The sequence below is a fragment of the Chelonoidis abingdonii genome, chromosome 21 (assembly GCF_003597395.2).
Source record: "Chelonoidis abingdonii isolate Lonesome George chromosome 21, CheloAbing_2.0, whole genome shotgun sequence".
Classification (NCBI taxonomy): domain Eukaryota; kingdom Metazoa; phylum Chordata; order Testudines; family Testudinidae; genus Chelonoidis; species Chelonoidis abingdonii.
In genome coordinates, this window is record NC_133789.1 from 2,288,479 (window position 1) to 2,302,042 (window position 13,564).

A 13,564-nucleotide genomic window follows, 5' to 3' on the forward strand; every position below is an offset into this window, starting at 1 on the left:
GATGTTGACAAACTGGCAAAGGGTCAGAGACGAGCCATGAGAATAATTGAAGGGCTGGAACACATGCTCAGTAGCGACTCCAGGAGCTCAGTCTGGTTAGTTTAACGAAGAGCAGATTAAGGGGTGAGTTGACCCCAGCCCATGGGTACCTGCCCAGGGAACAGATATTTGATAACAGGCTCTTCAGGCTAGCAGACAAAGGTCTAACCTGAGCCAGTGGCTGGGAGCTGAAGCCAAAGAAATTCTGTCAGGAAACCAGGTGGAGATTTTGAACAGGGAGGGTCAGTAACCCCCGGGAGCAGTATCCCAAGGGCAGGGGAGGGGGATTTTCCCTCACTGGCCATTTTTAAATCCAGATTGGCTGTTTCTTTAGATCTGCTCTAGCTGGAACCGGAATGAAGTCAGAGCAGTCTCAGGGCCTGTGTTACACGAGAGGTCACAGGGGTCTCTTCTGGTTTTAGAATCAAGGAATTTATTAAGCCTCACATTTCCCCTGGCCACATAGTTTTTCTGCAGAAATATTTTCAGCTCCTCCCGTTCTGCAAACGTCCTGCCACCTCGGTCACCTCAGCTGCTGCTGTTTGCCGGTGGCTGATGCTGGGCCAGCTGGCTTGGCCTGTATGTGTCCCTGGATGGACGTGGCTGCAGTGCCGCAGGCCACTCGCCGTCCATACACACCAGACAGATGGAGGCAGATACTGAGGGCAGGCAGCGTGTGCGACCCTCAGTGCCCCAGCTGGAACCAGAACTAGAACATACAGGCAGGCCGGGACTCCAGCTCTGCTTTGCATGGAGCTGAGAACAGAATCAGTTCCTCAGGCACCAGCCCCACTGGTTCACCTTGTTACACCCACATCGACTGCCCCAGGCACGCAGGCCGGGTCCTGGCTGGGGGCAACTAAAGTAGTGCTTGATTAATCCTTTTTCTGCTGGCTCTCCACCACGGCTGCTGGATGGAATGGGAGGGCAGCGCTGCAGGTCTGATCTGCAGAAACAGATCTGGTACCTTCAGCAGCACAGCATGTGCTTAGGGCACTGGAGAGGGACTCAGGAGCCTGGGGTCCTTGGCCTCGGGCCTGCTGGGTAACTTTGGCAAGTCACTTCCCCGATCTGTGCCTCAGTTTCCCCATCTGTAAAATAATGCTACTGGCCTCTGTAAAGTGCTTTGAGATACTGATGAAAAGGGCTAGAGACAAGCTGGGGTTATGGTTACCTGGGTAAACCTGGGATAATTAGCAGCACTCAGGTGCCTAAGCCAGCTTTTGGCTTCCTGTTGTTTCTCTTCTGCAGCTCAGACACAGCCTCCAGGCTCAAACTTTCTCACTAACCAGCTTTTCTTCCCCAGCATTCGCTCTGTCACCTCCTCTCTCCCACACGCCCAGCCTCGAGGCCCCATGGGCTGGATTCTTCACACACAACACTTATTTGACCATGCTAACGACCCAGAAAGGGGGGAGCTGAGCGCTGGGGAGTGACATGTCCTGCACTCTGGAAGGTGTGCAGCTGCTCTGGTGTAAGAGACTGCACAGAGTTTTAATTGAGCTCGTGGCTCTAATTCTAAGAGGCTGCGCTTCCGGCTATTGGGTCTTTAGCTGGAACAGAGTGAGGAAGGCCCCAGTAGCCGGGTGGTGCGATGCAGCTGTTCCGAATGCCTGAGGGGCTTATGCCGTACCCACAAGGTAGCGATTCACAAACAAGTGCTGAGGCTGGGAGGTGTTAGCTGGGGCAGGGAATTCCTGGCAATGCAGCTGTGCTCCTGGAAGGACCCCAACAGCTGTGGAAGCAGAGCTGTGCCTTACTCGAAGCGGAATCGCAGTCTGACGTCTGTATTTGCTATTCCCAGGATAGAGCGTGCTGGACACTCAGTAGTGTCTCCTCTTTATTCAAGGGCTCCTTTCCAAAGAGGTCTCGCACAGTGTGCTGGCCACGCGTCCCATTGCACGCAGGGACGTGAGCATGGGTGTTCTGAGTGCACGGCACTAGCAATGTGTGCAATAGCGGGGCTGGTGCCACGTGAGCCGTCCTGCTCTCCAGCCTGTGTTCCTGCCCTCCAGCCTGTGTTCCTGCCAGAGAGGGGCCCAGGCACTGGCTGCTGAGGAGGCCACTGCTTAGGGGGGCTGGGGCAACCTGAGCGTCAGCTGGGCCGTGGTCACCTCCCGAGAGTGCTCAGCCATGGCTGAGGTAGGGTTTGTGTGATCTGTGCATCCCGGGAAGATGACTCCAAATGTTACGCAGCCAGCAGTGGGTCTCAGGGATGCTCTGCCTGGCACCCATAACACTGGGTGTCCTTTGGGATGCATCCAGGCGTTCTGTGCCCACTTTCCTTGGCACGCTGCGGGGACTGGAGCATGCTTTGTAAACACACAGGGCCAGATTCTGTTCCCCCTCAGCCAGCGGCACAGCTGAGGCTGACAGATCAGAATCCAGGCCCGGCCTCCCTCTTGTTGTAAAGCAAGTTTGGCTGAAAACAGAAGAAAACAAGTCAACAGCTGTCTGTGTTCCAGCTGGTGACAGTGCAGGCTGCTGCCTGGGCAATAGGGGAGAGGTCAGGTGCATTGCCTCAGCCCCACTCCCTATATAAGGGAACTCCCTGGGGATTCGGTGCAGCCTGACTTCTTGTCACTCTGCACTGGGAGGGATTTGGGCTGTGAGGTGCCTTCAGCCGACCATGGCCAGTTTCTCCCGCTCTGGGGTTACTCTGGGGCCCAGGCTGAGCTGGGTCCGCATGGTGAGGCTGCAGGCGGGTGTTCTGGGAGGGCTCAGTGTCTGCAGAGGGGCTGGAAGCACCAGCAGCCGCCTGTTTTCCGGCAATGCCAGTATAGTCAGGCCTGGGCTGGGAGGAGGTGCCAGGGAAACAGGCCTCCTCAGCATGAACGAGAAGGACACCATGCAGAACCTGAACGACCGCCTGGCTGCCTACCTGGAGATGGTGAGTGTGCGGGACTTGAGGGGCTGGAAAGCAGCCTCACGGCTAGCAGGAGAGCAAGTGAAACCCAGCGGGCAGCAAAGCTCTAGATAAGGGAACATCCCGTGAATTCTTCCTGGTAACCCTGTTTGGTATGGCAGTAACGAGGGGCCAGCTGAGAACGGAGCCCCATGGTGCTGAGGGCTGGACGAACACAGGGCAGCCGACACACGCACCAGTGGGTTATACAAATACCAGTGCAAGTGCAGAGCTGAGTTCTGGCGAGTGCACAAGCCACGTGGGTGCAGAAATCTCTCTCGCTAGGCTGCCCATCACCATAGTCTCTAGGCTCCTAGAGCTTTATTTAGAGTCTGGCCTGAGGCCACTTTGAAACCCAGCCCCCCAATGTACAGATAAACCTGCTGTAAGCAAAGGATTTCCCCAAGGCCGTGCCCCCCAGCAGCTGATGGTGGCATCGCCCTCCCCTTGAGGCAGTGATGTGGGTTCGGCTTTGTTACCAGACTCCGTCGCAGAGAGAGCCCAGGCCCCCAGGCCCTGACGGGTGAGAAGTCTTTTCCATCACCATCCGCTTGGGTCTTCACCTGCCTTCAATGCCCTGGCAGGTGCGGTCTCTCGAGGAAGCCAATGGGCAGCTGGAGCGGCAGATCCGGGAAGTCTATGCAAAGAGAGCGCTGGCTGGAAGCCAGGACCTGAGTGGCTACTTCAGTACCATTGCGGAGCTCAGATCACAGGTACTGGGACTCTGAGTCTTTCCCCTAAGGGGGGAGACCTGGCATGGACTCATGGCTCCATGTCCCCCCCTGCCTCCAGGAACTGCCCCGTGTTGTTACAGGGGCTGGATTTTAGGGGCTGCCCTGTGGGGGCTTGTTGAGCCTTCCTTTAAAGCACACAAGCCATTGTAATTAGGAAGCTAATCTTCCCATTGTGACTCTGGTGTGGCTGGTGCAGAGACACCAGCCTGAGCCGTGTTTGGCCTCAGCCAATAGCTCTGAGTGGTGTGAACTGTTGCTGTTCATCTCAGAGGGGTGTTGACTCTGAACCCTAATAATAGTAATTCAATGATCAGCAGCATTCACTATTTCTCTGCTGAAATAGGGACCAACATTTTGTATGAGTGTGAAAAATGAATGCAGCTCAGCAATGGAAAGCAGGAGCATTCAGATTGTCTGAATCCTTCCCTGACGGGTGTGTGTGTGTGAGGGGTTGTGACGGCAGATGGTAATTTCTCTTCATTCTGATTCCCATCATGCTCATATTTCCACTTCGACTGCAATGGGATTTGAAGAGCCACTATTCTGAGATCTGCTGGGGCTGACAACCCGCCCTGCAGCACTATACACCTGAGAGCTGGAGTGTGGCACACGTAGGAGCAGGGGGTAGCCAACAGGTCACTGACTGTACCTGACCTACCCGGCTGTCATCCAGTAAAGCAACAGCAGCACCCGTTCCCTCCTTCTGCAGGTCCAGGCAGCGTCAACGAGCAACGCCCAGCTGATCCTGCAGATTGATAATGCCACCCTAGCTGCTGACGACTTCAGAGTGAAGTAAGGGGTTGTCACTGGGCACCCTTCCTCCTCCTCCTCCTCCTTTTTCTTTAAGGACAAAATTTTCAGAGCAGCCTCTGAAAGGGCCCCAGCGACATTTGCAAGCACGTCCTCAGCAGGCGAGACAGACATTTGCGCATGCAAAGGAGGTCGGTGAACTGGCAGGTGTTATTTATTTAGGGTTGCTACTCGGCCGGGTTTTGGCTTCTGTGTCCAGGTACCATTTAGGCTTGCCAGGTTCTTGGTTTTTGACTGGAAAGTCTGGTCAAAAAGGGATCTTGGCAACCCTAAATGGCACTTGACCAAAAGCCTGGTTACCTGGAGCAGGGAGAGGAGCCAGGTTATCAAACCCCACCAGCCCCTGCTCTGCCAGGACTGCCTCCTACCTGCAGGCAGGCTCCTTGAGATGATCCAGTAAGTGATGGAGTGAAGGGACAGAGGCGCAAGCGATGGGGGTGGAACCTGGGGGGAAAGGCGGAAAAGGGGTGGAGCCTCCAGGGAAGAGGTGGGGCAGGGGGGTGGGGCCTTGGGGATCTGGTTACCAGCAACTCTCTATTTATGATGATTTGGTTTGTGTTAGTGTCTAGAGGCCTGAGTGTGGGCGGAGGCCGCATGGTGCTGGGAGCTGTACACACGTGCTCCCTGCCCCAAAGGGCTCACGATCATGACAGCTGCTTTGAAAACCCAGCTGAGGTGAATGTTTTCCTGGCTGCAGCCACCCATGCACTCTGCTCAGCCCCAGGCACAAGGGCTGGCTGATGGCGTCTGTGTGAGGGTCCCAGAGCAGGGGACATTGGGTCGGTAGCACTTCTAGGAGAAACCTGGCCGGGTTTCCATGCTCAGCCAGCAGGGTCCCTGCGGGTGTCCAGGACCCACGTAGCGGTGACTGGGTCACTGAGACGCAGCCTCTCCATAAAGGTTTGAGTCGGAGTTGGCCATCCGGCGGGGCGGGGAGAGCGACATCAGCGCCTTGCGCAAGGTCCTGGACGAGTTGACCCTGAGCAAAGCCAGCCTGGAGGAGGAGCTGGAAAGCCTGCAGGAGGAGCTGGCTCAACTCCAGAAGAACCATGGGGAGGTGCAGTCACTGTGAGGGTCAGACAGGGTCACTCGGGGGCCCACAAAAGGGAGACTGAGAAGCTGTGTGTGATTCAGTAACAATTCCCCTCACTTCCCACATTCAGCTCTGCAAACACACCTCAAGCCCGACCTGCAGCCCCTCTGTTAGCCCAGGCCTGGCCTCCTCCAACACCCAACTCTGCAAACGCACCTCAAGCCCGATCCGCAGCCCCTTCTCCTGTTCCAGCCCTGGGCCTCTCACGTACCCAGCTTGGTCTGCCAATCTTGCCACATGGGATGTTGCATCCATGGTCTGGAGAAACATCCTCTGGGGATTAACTAAACTCCTTCCCTTGGCTAAGTCACCCCACCCCACTGTGCTGTCTGGCTCCCCCCTGCCCACTGCCCAGCCTCCTTGGCTAAGTCACCCCAGCCCACTGTGCTGTCTGGCTCCCCCCCGCCCACTGCCCAGCCTCCTGCTCCTTCTCACAGGGACTGGTTCCCATTACATCCTGCAGGAAACAGCTGCTCTCCGAGGTAACCTGGGAGGCTCAGTCAGTGTGGAGGTGGATTCTGCTCCCGGTGTCAACCTGGTGAAAACCCTGGCAGAGATCCGGGACCAATACAAGGACATCATTGAGAGGAACCGCAGGGAGGCTGCGGCCTGGCACAAGCAGCAGGTAGAGGCCTCTCAGCAACAAGCCACAAGATGGTCTGTGCCTGCCCTGTGGCGGATGGTTTGCTCTGCTACTGCTCATCTCTGGCATGTGGTCCCATTCCTGCGCATCGCGGGAGCTTTGGTGGTGGGTGGCTGCACTGACCCGGGTCACACATCCCCACGGTCCAGGTGTCTCTCTCCATCCCATGCCAGAGAGGATGCAAAATATCCCCTGAGCCATGGGATGGCACCTGCCATTGCTAGTGCCTCCGGCCCCTGAGGCTCTTCTCTTGTGTGCAGTGTGAGATGGTCACCCAGGAGGTGGCCACCAGCTCAGCGGCTGCCCAGGGAGCCAGGACGAGGATCACGGAGCTCAGGCGCGTAGTCCAGGGCCTGGAGATTGAGCTGCAGTCACTCCACAGCATGGTGGGTACACAGGCCTCTTGCCATCAAGGCTGGGGTCAGAGCGGCTGTAGAACGGTGCTGCGAAAAATGTTCCTTTCGGGTCGGCCTGAGACGCTCCCCCTCCCGCCCCCAATTGTTTGGCTGAACTGAAAAAGCGGTTATTGGCCTCGCTCTAATGAGCCAGCCAGGGTGTCGCTCCACCGCGTGCACCTGGGACAGCGTCTGCAGCTGGGCTCATCCCACCTCTGCTTTCAGAAAGAGGCTCTCGAGGGCACACTGGCTGAGACCCAGGCTGGCTATGGGGGCAAGCTGACGCAGCTGAGGGGGCGTGGCGCTAGGAAGGAGGCCGAGCTGGTGCAGCTGAGAACTGACGCCCAGCGCCAGGCTGAAGAGCACCAGCAGCTGCTGGATCTGAAGACCAGGCTGGAGATGGAAATTGCCACCTACCGGCGCCTCCTGGAGGGTGACGATGTCAGGTCAGAGATACGCAGCTCTGAGCTCCAGGGGCCTCAGGCTTGGGCGGGCGGAGACCCTCAGACGGGCAGTACTCGCTGTACGGGTAGTGTGGTCTGGGGCAGGAGGTAGGGGGATGGGAGTTAGGACTCCTGGGTTCTATTCCCAGCAGTGACTCACTGTGTGACTGTAGGCAAATCCCTTCCCCTCTCTGTGCCTCAGTCTCCCCAGCTTTAAAATGGGGCTAGTGATACTGACCCCCGCCCGTCACATTATTAATGAGGGTGAGCTTGGCAAAATGCCTCTCTTAGAGCACCCTTGTGGCCACTGATCAGCACAATGGCAGCCTGGAACTTCAGGAGGAAAATGAAGAACTCATGAAGGGCGGGGATTGGCCAGGGGAGTCTCAGAGAAGGGCCAGGCCCAGACCACTAGGCCATGCTACCTCAGTGCTGAGGAGAGCCCTGTGTAAGGGTCTCCCCCCTCCCTTCTCTTCTGGGTATTGGCCCCATTCCCTGGTTCTCCAGCAGCCATGAGATGGGGTCCCTGCTGTCTGGCTCAATGCTGGCAAGAGAGAGCAAGGCCCATATGCAGGTGCCTGGACCTTCGCTTTGCTGCAGAAAAGGGGACACTGCAGCATTTTGGGAGAATCACAAGGGATTTGGGGGCTGGAGGGGCAGAGGCTGCACCTGATCAGACTCCTGGCCAGGATCCCGAGGAGGGAGAGGCTGAGCCCAGGAGGGGCCTTTGGTGGCTTTGGGTTGCTGCTCCCTGGCTCAGCTGAGTGCTTGTCCTTTCTCTCTGCAGATCTGACGCCAAGTCACCTGGGAGACAGACACCCCCAGGTGAGTGAAGGAGGGAGAGGGGCGCTGGCCTGACCCACGGGCAGCGTCCAAGGGGCTGTGCCCTCCCGGGGATCACCCTGCCCCTCCCCTCTCTTTATTCTGCCTGTTAAATACAGAGCTTGGTGCTGGGGGGGAGGGGGGCTGGCTCTTGGGGACGGAGACCCCTGGGTGTCACAGAGCAGGTGCAGCCCAGTCATGGCCTCTCCTTTGCCTCTGGGACAAGCCTCACATGTGACTGCCAGGGCAGCGGGGCACCCGGACTCTGCGGCCCAGCCAGGCTCAGCCTCTCTGCAGGGGCTGCAGCCAGAGACCAGTGGCGGTGCTGGCACTGGGAGAGCTGCCCACTGAGGGCAGGACCGAACCCGTGGCCCGAACACCCTGGGGGGAGGGGGGTGACACTGTTCAGTCACTGCTGTCCTGGGCCAGACGGGAACTGGCAACAGACTTGGAGGCTGACTACACCATGGCGGGCAGGGGTCACAGCATGGCATGTCCCTGTGCCCCCTGCAGTGGGGCTGGGGTTCTCCCCACCGCTGCTGGGCAATCACGGGGTGCCTGGCACCGTGTGAGCAGGTGATTCTCCGCCCACCCCCGCTGCACAGTTAATTCCCCAGCCCCACTCTCCTGTTTTCCTTCTCCCAGAGCCTGTTAACAGCTCCCCCACCTCCAGGAGGGTGAAGACCATGATTGAGAAGCTGCTGGATGGCACAGTGGTGTCTTCCCACCCGGAAGAGGTGGAGCAGCTCCTCTGAGGCATGCTGGGATTGGGGAAGAAAGGGGGATCCCTCCCCACCAATCGGGTCCCAGCTGCCCCTGCCCCACTGATTTTGCGCTTGGTTTTCTGTGGCTTTGGGTTCCAATAAAGCAAGTGGCGCAGCACGGGCTCAGGATGGGGCTGTTGTGTGGGGCTCTCTGGAGTGGGGCCCAAGGGAGACCCAGCAATCTCATGGCATGTGTGAGCCAAGGCAGGATTCCAACCCAGCGTGAGGGCACCCTTCCCCGCACAGCCTCACCAGCCCCCTGCACTGCCCCACTAACCTCCCCCTACCCCACATGCTCTGCCCCACTAGCCCCTCCACTCTGTGGACTCACATGCGTAGCAGACCATAAACACTGGCTGGTGCTTTGCAGCACTGAACGGTGTGGTCCCAGCCCTGGAGGAGGGAGAAAGTTAATGCAGGAGACAGGCCCCCTTTAGCTGCTGGTGCCTTCTGGAGGCACTGGGCTCCCCTCTGGAACTGCAGCCAGGTGGCAGCTAGTGATTAGCCTCCTTGAGCCTGGTACAACTGCCCCCAAGGAGAGGTCCCTATGGCAGGTCCCAGAACTCCAGGAGAGAGAGACCCGCAGTCCTGTCTGCAGGCACTAGGAGGCAGCAGCGGCTAGTTCATCCCTCCCTCCCTGGCCCATGAGCTCTGAGCTGAGCCCCAGGGAGAGGAGCTGGGTCCCTGGCTGGGGTCTCTGGGCCTGGGGGGGAAGGTGCAGCCGGACAGTTAGCTGCTGCAAACTGTTTTCAGAGGCCCCTGGGCCCTGGGCCCCCCACAGTTCTGAGATCCAGTCAGAGCAGGCTGGGAGAGGGAGCATGTGACCGTAGGCGTGAGGTCACAGCGTGGCCATGGGGAGCTCCTGGTGAACAAGCCCCAGTCACCGAAGGATGGGTCAGATTTAGCCTCCCGCCCCCTTTCTTCCTGTCTGCAAGGGGGGAGGTGGGCGTTTCAATAACAAGGGAGCACAGATCTGACCCTGCTGTCCTGGCCAGGGCGGCCAGGCCTGGGCGCTAGACTATGGGGCACAATCCTGCCTTGGCAGAGGCCAAATGGAGCTTTTCCATCCCTCTGTGCCATGGCTCTGCTGCTCATTCACCCACCCTGGCGCCCCTTGGTGCCTGAGCAGTTTGGGAGACACTGATGCCTTTGGCCCAGCGGATACATCCCAAATCCTGCCCAGGGTGTTTGATTCACATTTCCCTGGCACACATTTTTGCTCAGGCTAACAGTCGCTACAGCAAATACCCTGGCTTTGTGTCCCAGGCATGGCCACTGGGTGTCAGCACAGACCAGCCCTTGGGCACAGCGACCCAAGTAGCCTACACGGAAGAGTCCCAGCTCCAAGCACTTGCTCATCCTTGGAGGAGACAATCCGAGAGTCACCTCTTTTCTGCTCCCTACCTGGCCGGAGCGGAAGGCCCAGCTGGACTCATTCCCCTCTGGTTGTTGCTAGGGCAGTGACAGCGAATGCAGGATGCATCCAGGCGCATTGGGTCAGAGTCACGTCAGCTGCACATTCAGCGACAACCCCCCCCTGGTTTGGCTAGAGTTCCCTGGTGGCTGCTGTCCCCCACTCTGCTGCCTGTGGGGGGCCAGAGCTGCCAGGCAATGACCCCAGTCTGTACAAGGCCTTTCCAAGGCCCCAGTGTCCTGGGCCTGCGGGATGAAAGGGTCTCGGTACACGTGAAATGTCTCGCCTGGGGCTGCAGAGCGACAGGGTTACCAGGGTGTTAATAACACTGGAGTTGGGGCTCTAAGCACTGCAGCTGGAATAGGCTCCCGTTGGGGCAGAGAGCAGAATGTCAATTTGAAGGACAACATCTTCAGCTGCATGATCCGAACAGGGAACTGGCTGAACCGCATCACTGGGATTCCCCTGGCATGTGTCTCTAGACAGGCTGCCTAGCAAGGAATGGCCCCATGGAGTCTGGACAGCAAAGCAGTGACCATCCAAAGAATTCAGCCCTTTCCTTGCCTTTCCATTAGCGGGGCCCGGCCGTACAGGGGTTTGCCAAGCCCCCACTTTCTCCGTGCTCTGGAGTGTGCCAACCTCTGTTGTCCACAAGATGGCAGCAGAAGTGCTGCAATCCAACTGGGTTCAGGTTCACCCACCTGGCCTTCTCCAGCCCTGCCAAACTGGCAGGCAGCGCCTCTCCAAGCAGCGGAGTGGGAAGATCTGGGCATTGCTGAGGTTAGGAAGGCAGCCTGGTCTAGTGGGGATACCCACGCCTATTCCTTGGACAAATCACCTGCCCTCCCTCCCTTTGGACTGCAAGTTCTTAGCGGGCAGGGACTGGCTCTCACTGTGTCTGTGGAGAGCCTGGCATAACAGGACCCAATCGCAGCTGTCTCTGTAGCTGTTACTGTAATGAAAATAACAGCAAAGGTGATTTTCCCTTCTCCCTGGCACTTACTGATCATCTGCCCAGTAGCTAGTCTGTGGTGCTGGGTTCTCTGCTCTGAGAATGGGGATTGGTTTGGGGCATCGAAGTCCCAGGAGGGAGTGTTTGGGTCTGCACACAGCCCACCACGTGCCAGTGTCTTTTTCACCCAGAATGTGGCTGGGAGGCCGGAGTGGGCCCGTGTGCTGCCAGAATTCGCACCGGGGATTCCTGCGGAGCCCAGCCCCAGCGAGGTCGGAGGGAGTGTGGTGAGGCTGCTGGAATTCATGGTGGACGCAGACTTTGTCGTCTCCTGCACTTGGCAGCATTGCCAAGTGCTCTAAGGCAGAGATGGCGAGTGATGCAATCCCTGCACAGAGCTTGTTAAAGTCCCTTGGGACCAGGCACTATCCAATCACACCATGACGTTCCTGTTCCCTCGGGGTCCCTATGCTGCTGGAACGGTCACCGGCCGAGTGAGTGTGACCCACACCCCTTCTGGGGGTGGGGGTCTGGCCCAGCTCGTGGCACCAGAGCCACTTAGAGAGTTAATGAGTCTGCTCTGCAGCCACTTGGCTTTTAGCTCGTGCAGTAGAGGCTCATGCACTAAGCTCCAGAGGCCCAGGTTCGATTCCACCTGCCGATGATTGGGCTCTGTCAGCGTTACATGAGTGTCAGCCAGGGCCTCCAAAGAGAATCCCACAGAAGGGATATCAGGTGGAATCAGCCTGCTGCCCTGGGTCTGAACCCTGAGAGCCTCTTGGCATAGTCTGGGCGGCAGGGGCCAGAATCGAAGGTGTCCTGCAGCAGGAGAGGAGCTTTCTGGGGAGACCTTGCAGATTTGCCAGTGGCAGCCAGATGTGGTCAGGGCTTGGGGAAGAGGGCTAAGTCAATGTATGGGCTCTTCCCAAACAATCCCACTCCTCCAGTGGTGCTGTTGGTTCATCCTACCCAGCCACAAGTACGTGGTGGAGGACAGCCGGCAGGCAATGGGGTAAAAGAGCAGCCCCAGGCTGAAGGAGCTGAGAGGAGATGAGAGGGTGGAGAACATCCTTCTGCCAAGAGGTTACATCGGGATCCTGCCATGCTGTGTTCCGAGCATCAGGACTTCCCTGACTTGTGCCCCCTTGATGCTCAGGCATCTGCCCAGAGCCTCTCAGAGGGCAGCGAAATGACTGTTTCCAGGTGCAGCACAAAGCTACCAGTGGCTCTGTCAGCAAACAAGGCCTCGACCTCCACCTGGGGTGGCTCCCGGAGTCACTGCAGAGGGGGCGGCTGCAGCCTGTGGTCTCTGGATCTGCCATCTCCAGCTGCCTGTGCAGGGGCAGCCCGGGTGACACCCCAATGGGCTGGTGGCTGGTGTGTGCCGCTGGGACCCACGAGGTTCTTCGAGTGCTTTCTCTTCCAAGCCCTCCGTCAGCCCCTCAGCAGCAGGTCACTTGTGCCGGGGGGGCGGGGAGGGGGCACAGCACGAACCTAGGATCCATGTGAGCAGGAACATCTTGGGGTGCAGCACACGTCCTGACTGGGGTCCCCAAGTCCTGGCTGTGTGAGATATGATACCCAAGTCCTGGCTGTGTGAGATATGATAATGGGCCGCAGGACTTCCTGGGCCAGCATCAGCCATGCAGACAACCATGGAGAATGGCTGTGCGCTACTGGAGAGCTGAGCCCCCCAGCGTATCTGTGCCCAGAACGCAGGCCACCCCCAGGTACCGCGGGGCAGGTGAGCATGGCTAACTCCCAGCTCCTCTGCCACCAGGCTGTTAGCAGCCAGGGACAGAAGCCGATCGGACCCAGATGCTCTTGAGCGCAAAGGCAGTCACCGAAATGAGGAGGAAACAAGTTTCCAAACGTTAGAACCTCGGCAAAGGCCAGGCCTGAACTCAGGTTGGTTCTTCTCCAGACTGGCTTGCTCACCTCTAGCAAGCACCATCCATTGGGCCGAGAGTCCCTCTTTGGGTCAGTACCGGTGTCGGAAGGACAGGGGTATGGCTGCTATCAGCTGGTCCACAGAGCAGCAGACGAGCCTCTCACCACAGCCGCCAAGGACTCTGCACAGCTGTGAGCTGCTGGGCGTGTACCGCCATGGCAAAGGGTGAGAAAAAAAGGGATGTTTCCTGCCAGAGCCAGGGCTGGTGACAGCCCATTGTGGTGTTTATGGAGCTGTACGTCCACCGGACATCTACAGCCTTCCCGACAGCCTCTGATAGGGTGTCTTGCTGTGCAGCCCTGGGCTGGTCCCTGCTTACTGTGGAGTTAGTCACAGACCTGAAGGCTCCCAGAGGCCAGGGCTTTCAGAGAGAGCTGGGCAGCAGGCATTTCCTGTCCAGTTAGTGCTGGCAGTTCAGCTGAAGTGGAGGTTAGACTTGTCCGAGCACCTGTCGCAAGGGCACTGCCATCCACTGGGGCGAGCCAGCTCCCTGGTGGGAGAGGGGACAGAGCACAGGACCTAGGCCACACATGGGAGTCCAAAGGGGGAGCCAGGTGGCATGTGGGAGGGGTGGGGCCTTTGGACATTTATTTCCAGGG

General features: G+C 58.3%; 1 protein-coding gene across 1 annotated transcript; it reads left to right on the plus strand.

Annotated features, from left to right (window-relative positions):
• The first annotated feature begins 2,598 nt into the window (after window positions 1-2,598).
• LOC116829901 (keratin, type I cytoskeletal 19-like) lies at window positions 2,599-8,763 on the plus strand. Its single transcript, XM_032788987.2, has 9 exons — window positions 2,599-2,929; window positions 3,529-3,657; window positions 4,388-4,470; window positions 5,389-5,545; window positions 6,045-6,206; window positions 6,485-6,610; window positions 6,845-7,065; window positions 7,850-7,887; window positions 8,530-8,763. Exons 1-9 carry the CDS (start codon window positions 2,669-2,671, stop codon window positions 8,637-8,639), a joined length of 1,287 nt encoding a protein of 428 aa, XP_032644878.1. The 5' UTR covers window positions 2,599-2,668; the 3' UTR covers window positions 8,640-8,763.
• Window positions 8,764-13,564: the final 4,801 nt, after the last annotated feature.

Coding starts and splice junctions, on each gene's coding strand:
- LOC116829901 (XM_032788987.2), top strand. CDS start 2,669: ATGGCCAGTTTCTCCCGCTCTGGGGTTACTCTGGGGCCCAGGCTGAGC. Junction 3,658..4,387: donor TTGCGGAGCTCAGATCACAG/GTACTGGGACTC, acceptor CTCCTTCTGCAG/GTCCAGGCAGCGTCAACGAG. Junction 7,066..7,849: donor CTGGAGGGTGACGATGTCAG/GTCAGAGATACG, acceptor TTCTCTCTGCAG/ATCTGACGCCAAGTCACCTG.